The 7312-nt window shown below is 39.2% G+C and overlaps 1 gene segment (V, D, J or C); it reads left to right on the top strand.

Annotated features, from left to right (window-relative positions):
• Positions 1–5898, top strand: part of LOC106001066 — a 10191-nt gene extending 4293 nt beyond the window's left edge. The window contains 2 exon segments of the V gene segment in view: positions 5527–5640; positions 5821–5898. Coding sequence covers positions 5527–5640; positions 5821–5898 — 192 coding nt within the window.
• The last annotated feature ends 1414 nt before the right edge of the window (positions 5899–7312 follow it).

Here is a 7312-nt window from a genome sequence, read left to right as displayed (position 1 = left end):
TAAAAATGGCCAATAGATACATGAAAAAGAGTTCAACATCTCTGACAAAAAAGAAATGCATATCAAAATAACATTGAAATTCTACCTCACTCCAGTTAGAATGGCCATTCTCAAGAAAACTAACAATAACAAATGCTGGCAGGGATGTGGCCAAAAGGAAACCTAGCACACTGTTAATGGGGATGTAAACTTGTTCAACCACTGTGAGAAGCAGTATAGAGGTTCCTTAAAAGACTAAACATGGAGCTTCCCTATGACCTAGCAATCCAACTCCTGGACATTTATCCAATAGACCACAAACAAGGCCACGCTAACGCTACCAGCACAACTACATTCAATGCAGCATTATTTACCATAACCAAATTAGGAAATCAATCCAAGTCCCTCAGGGGACAAATGGATTAAGAAAATGTGGTATAGACGCACAATGGAATTGTACTCATCCATCAGAAACTGATATTGTACCATTCATAAGGAAATGGAAAGACAGAAAAAATTTTATGAAGCAAAGTAAGCCAGAGCCAAAGAAACATAAGCTGCATGGTTTGCCTCATTTGTGATCATGAGAATGTGCCTATATATCTACAAGTAAACACACTCAGTGATTAAACACAATGATTAATATATATATAATTAAGTGTAATGTATATATTAATATACACTTTATCATTCAGTATATATATTAATCTTTCATTGTATATATTAGTATGCAATATACATTAATCTTTCAGTATATATATATATTCACATACACTGGGACATAATAAATTATATAGTACTCTAGACATTCACACACTGAAGCCAAAGGAGAATATACTTAGGAGTATTTGACAAAGATTCAATAGCTATGTCAATAAGATCACATAAAACAATATTTTACAAAATGAACTCCAAAAAATTGAAACTAGATTCATTTTTAGTTGCTATTGATTGGTTTTGGTTTTTTTGTCATGTTAGTTTGCTTATATGTGGGAGCACAAAAAAGGTAAAACAAATGTGAACAAATACAACAGTGGTTCTTACTAGACACTATGTAGAAAATGAAGTGTACACCTTTTGAATGGGCATGGAAAAAACTGGGAGAGAGATAGAGGAAATGGAAGATATGGTTCAAAAAGAAGAGTATTTTACTCATTACCTGATTCATGTAACTATAACCTCTATATATCAACCCTACAATAACAACGAATAAATTAGCAAAGAGTAATAAAACTTTGATTGAAGTATGTGCAAATATGGCAATATTGTGATGAAATATTACAAATTAATATATGCCATTGAATAATTTAAAAATCTCTCCTTAGTATGATCCATAATCACTCTCTTCAGCCGTTTGTAAACCATAAAATAATATAAATACATTCACCAGGAATAACAATTTCTACCCTATATAACATCAGACATTACAAGTCATGCATGGAAGAGAATCAGAGATAGATACCGAAATTGGAATCAAGAACAAAGGAAAGGAGGAAACAAGGAAGAATGGAGGAAGGAAGAGAAGGAGGGAGGAACAATAGAGGGAAGGACAGTAGGAAGGAAGGAGAAAAGAATGAAACTTCTGAGCCTGGCTGTGGTTGAAAAGCTATGTGAGCAGGCAGAGGCACCAGTAGAGCAGCTGGGGCAGGCCCACTTTTCACTTCTGCTTCCCTGGAAAGGTTTTGTTATGACTTGAATCACTGTGGGCAGATATCCATAATATTTGGAAATAATAAGTTACAAGATCTTCTGCCACAGGCTGCTGATAGTGAGAGTGAAATCTGTGCAAGAGCCACTGTCACTGAACCTAGATTGGACCCCAGGTTGTAAACTATTTGCAGCACAGATGAAGAGTTAGGGGCTTTCCCTAGCTTTTGCTCATAGCTAAATAGTTGTCAGTGATTTCACTGGCCCTGCAAGTGATGGAGACTGTGTCTCCTCAAGATGCAGACAGGAAAGTTGGAGACTGGGTCATGTGGATGACACATCTGGCACTTGGCAGGGAAACACACACACACACACACACACACTATATTTTTTTTTGTTTTTACAAGGACTTCCCTAAAGGGCCAGCCAGCATTGATCACACTGAGCTGATCAGACTTAGTGTTGACCTTCCTTACCTGAGAAGCCAGAGCAGTAGGAGCCACAGTAGTTGATAAAGGGGCCTCATGTCCATGCTGTGTGCTGACTGGAATTGGCTCTTGCACAGAATGTAAGCAGCCTATGAAGTGCTCAGAGCAATGCAGTATGTTGTGCTCTGGGCACATGCAAATCATCAATGCTAGGGCTGGATTGGCACAGCCTCGAAGCTGACTCATAACAGTCATCCAGCAAACGTAGAATCCCAACTCAGATTGACCTTTGGAGAACTTGTTTCTCTATGAAATATATTTTGTGGGTTTTTTTATAGAGATAATTGTCAAAACTAATTTGGACCTAAGGTTAGAGTAATTTTTTTCTTAGTTTGGTTAGGGTTATATAGTGTCTATTGTTTCTGTTAATGCTACTTAGTAAGATCTTAGAATATGTAAAATTTATTATACCTTCACCTTCCTGTTATTATTTCCATTGTATGGGAAGGATATGTTTCACTATAATTATGGCATTTCAGTAAGTGTAGTATTGTCTCAATTTTTAAAAAAATAGAACGGGTTCTTTATGAGACTGCCCTAAATTTATTCAAAATAATTTTATAATTGTAATAAGGAATGAATACTTTCTACATAATGGGGAAATTTACTGCCTATGGACAGTTCCACCAATTTCAAAAGCTTCAAGTCACTTTATAACATGGACTAAATAGATCCCTTGGTTGAAAGACCTTCCATATTCAGCCCTCTTTCCTGATAATTGATAATGTGTCTCATACACCATTGGTACAAACTGTGACTAGAGATTCAGACCTGATAGTTTCAACACAGTCTATTTTGACCTTTGATCCTAGCAGTTTGACTCTCAGGAAAGCAGATGAGTGAGTACTGAATCTCTGGAAAAACGCAGGTTTTTCAGTCTCTGTAGTAGGAGAGGGTGACTGTTTCTTAATGCTTGACTTCAGTGTGAAGTATTAGCACTACATTTCACATTTGTTTCTTTGCAGTGTGTGCGAATATCATCCTGAACCAGACACCAAACACTATTTCTGAATCTCCAAGGGAGACACTCTCCATAGCTTGTCAAGCCAGTTCTAGTGTACATGGAGAGAGAAGTGGGATCTGAATGAAATGCAGACACAGCATTGAATCACAGATATTTCATGTGTTTCTCATGTATTTCAAGTGTTCCAGCCAGTTTGAGCAAGACATGATCATGGGGATGAGAACTATGGGGATCTCACGGATGTGTGGCTGCAGGTGGACTGACTGTGGTATTGACTCTAGGCACAAGCTTCCTCCTGCAATCCTGGTGCTTGAACTTCAAGGGACCTTGATTTCAACACACATGCCAAGACCATCAGAGACAGAAGAACCCAGAAGTGATGCTCTGCTCTTCTCAGGGCATCCTGCCAGGAAGGGCATACCCTCATCAGCTCCTCACTGGGACATGCACTTTGAACTTGGAGCCATGTGGTCTGTCAATTTCTGCTCTCAGAAACTTTTAACTTTTATAATAAAGAAGGATTCTGGATGAAATCATTTGGGAACTAATGGATACACAATTCCATATGAAAAATATTAGTATAAAAGCATGGATGAATATTTTCCTTAATTGACTGTTATCCTTCAATATCTTCACATTCAAAATCCTCCAGATGTACTGGCTGTTATTCCATTCAGCTTGACTTCTACGTTTTTGGACTAGAATCCCCTCATTCTTTGGACTATTCTGAAGGATAGTTCAGGATGGTTCAGACCCATCTTGCATTTCCCTATTCTCCACAAAGAAATTGACATTTGTTCATTTATTAATAATTATCAAAGGAACAATGGTATTTAGGAATGACAGATGCATATGGACATAGGAGGCTCATATTTCCAGACAAGAGAGAATTATATAGCTACCTGTATTTTTGCATAGAGGCACAATCAAGTCTCTATGTACAAAAAATCCATTCTGAAACCACAGTTCATTTAATTACTCTCCCTTCAAAAAGAATACTCTCATAAGTGAATATTTTGGTTCTAATTACTAATAATGAATGTACATGATAGATATACTTCCCTGTTGGTAACCAACCTACAATAATCACCATCAGCTCCCCTCCCTCCCAGATCCTCCTTTGCAGACAGTATGTCCTGGTTCAATTTCTGCAGTAATTACTATCCCTTTGCTCCTTCCACAGGTACCTTCCTCAGCCACCCCAGGCTATTCTTACACAGGAAAGCCATGTCAATGTGCGTGCTCATCTTAGCCCATCTCTTAGGTTTGGCAAATTCAACAAGTATCAGCCCTCCTATATAAGGACATACTTTGGATCTCATGGAGGGTTTCTACACTCTCTTACATGTACCACATTTCACAGAGCTTGAGACATGTAGTCCTAAATCCAGCCATCCACTACTGTTTTCTCTTAGCATGTGGGTCCTTGGAAATGGTATAATAAGTAGATTAAGTGATCATATTAATTCCAAGGCACAAATCATATTTGATCGGGAGCGGAATGCCGCTACTAAAGACAATGGCCTGGGTCAAGAGTGGAGATAGAGCAGCTAAGTACTTTCAAGGCATTCAGGGGATAGCAAGCAAGGATATGTGTGATTCCAAGCAGTGCATGGTGAAAGATTCATACATTTAAAATGGAAAGAGAAAATAATTCATGATGTTCATGTCTACATTGTTTTTCAACTTCATACAAAGGAAGTGGCAGGCTGAGAAAAGGAGGAAACTTTCCTGTCCACAGTAATATTGACCTATGTCTCATGAGAGGACTATGCAGTTTCTGGTATTGTATTATAACTCAGCCTCTGTCACAGATGGAATGAGAATAAGGAGAGAAATGTGCTAGACCTGGGAGAAATCAAAACTACATTCTCCTCGTGGACAATAGACAGATACTCTCCTTCAGCATCCAGAAAGAAACATGTTTTCTTCAAGCAAACATGCTCTATCCTCAACGCTGGGGAATCTTGAAGACCCTAATCCCTAATAAAGGAGTTGATATAAGTCAACCCTGCAGCTGTGCCCAGCCCTGCTCAGCCCCTGCTGATGTGCATGTGCCCAGAGCACAGTCCACTGCTCTGAACACATCTTAATAGGCTGCTCATACCCTGTACAAGAATCAGTTCTAGTCAGCACACAGCATGGGCATTAGGGCCCCTGTTCAGCTCCTGGGGCTCCTGCTGCTCTGCCTTCCAGGTAAGGAAGAATAGCACTAGGAATTTGCTCAGCCTAGTGTGACCAGTGTTGCCACAGGGAAATCCTCTTATAACATGATTGATTGTGTTGATATTTGTTTTTATGTTTCCATCATCAGAGGCCAGATGTGACATGCAGATCACCCAGTCTCCATCCTGTCTGTATCTCTAGGATATAGAGTCTCCATCCCTTGCTAGTGAGGACCTTGGTGTATTCTTACACTGGTAACCCCATTTCTGGGGTTCCATTTAGGTCCAAAGACCATGGATATTAGACAGAACAGAGTTCACTCTCACCATCAGCAAGCTGCAGTCTGAAGATGTTAAGACTTATTACTGTCAACAAGGTTATGATTATCCTCCCACAGTGATACAAATCATAATATAAACCACCATGAAAGCAGAACTAGCAGGCTGGGCTGCTCCAATTGTTCTTCCTGGTGTCCCTACCTGATCATAGTCTTAGACTCTGAAGGCCACTGCAATGTTTTGGCTGAAGACTACAGGGGGAGTCCTCTATATGCTTGCCCTCTTTTTCTCTTCTTAGGTCAGGAGCATTGGTATGAGAACATCTCTTGTAATTAAGAACAGAAATATACTGAATGCCAGTGATGCACACCTCTAATCCTAGATAAACAGGAGGCTGAGATCTGAGGATCATGGCTGGAAGCCAGCCTAGGCAAGAGTCTCATCTCCAATTAACCAAAGTGGAAGTGTGGCTCAAGTGGCAGAGCAGTAGTCTAGAGCAAAAAAAGCTCCGGGACAGCATCCAGGCCCTGAGTTCAAGCCCAAGTACTAGTAAAACAACAATAATACAAAAAAAACAAAGATTTTCACACCCTTGTAACTTGGTTGTGCCATTATTGAGATTCATACAGTAAAACAGCTTATTCATTTTTGCATTTCCCTTGTTGTGTATATCTTCCTTTTATAGGTGTAGCATTCTTTTATGTATATTCTTTTGACTTAATGGTGTCTCATTGTTACCAGACCTTCACATTGACCTGAAAGTGCTGATGAGTTCAGGGATTTTGTCTGATTTACTCAGAATACCTATATGCCCAGTAATTTCATAGTCCTATTAGTGTAAAATATTATTGTTGTTATTTTGTGGAGGAATAAAATAATGCTCTACTAAGACTTAGGAGTTATACTTTTTCATCTTTACCCTCCACAAGACTTAGATGTATTAATTATAAGGAGGCTTTGGGAGACAGGAGTTATTACTTTAAAAATGGTTGACCTCTTGCCAGGCACAAGTGCCTCATGCTCGTAATCCTAGCTACTTAGAAGGCTGAGATCTGAGGATTGCATTTCAAAGCCAGCCCAGAAAGAAAAGTATATGAGACTCCTAACTCTAATATACTGCTCAAAAATAAGCCATAAGTAGAGCTGTGGCTCAAGTAGTAGAGTGCTAGACTTGAGCAAAAGAAGCCCAGGCACAGCACCCACGCCCTGTGTTCAAGCCTCAGGACCTGCACAAAGATACAAAAAGGCTGACCTGATGAACAGTGGCAGGGTAATTGTTACCTGCATGCGGATTTATTTCCTGTGATAGTATTTGTGATGAGGAAAGTATCAGAGACTGGTTGGAATATCTTTAGGTACTTTGGAGTTGTGCAAGAGCAACTTCAAGTATTTACAGATCCAAAGGGAGTCAGAGATAAAAATATTGTGCACTCTGCATGGATCTTTACTGTTACATGAAAGCATTCCATGTATTGACACCATCTATGTATAACCTAAGAAAGTTATAAATGATAGTTTCATAGTTACAATCTGCCATAAAATTAGTCTGTTTACAACCAGGCCCCAGTGTCTCAGCTTGTAATCCTAACTATATAGGAGGCTGAGATCTGAGACCCAAGATTCCAAGCTAGCCAGGCAGGAAAGTCCAATTATTTACAATTAACCAGCAAAAAACTTCAGAAGAAGAGTTGTAACTCAAATTACTCAAAGCTGGTAGAGCACCAGCCTTGAGCAGAATAAGCTAAATGACAGTATCCTGGCCCTGAATTCAATCCACAGTACCAACACAC

Source organism: Dipodomys ordii, unplaced genomic scaffold, assembly GCF_000151885.1.
Source record: "Dipodomys ordii isolate 6190 unplaced genomic scaffold, Dord_2.0 Scaffold261, whole genome shotgun sequence".
Lineage (NCBI taxonomy): Eukaryota > Metazoa > Chordata > Mammalia > Rodentia > Heteromyidae > Dipodomys > Dipodomys ordii.
Note: the sequence above shows the minus strand (reverse complement) of the source record. Positions and strands in the feature narration are given on the sequence as shown.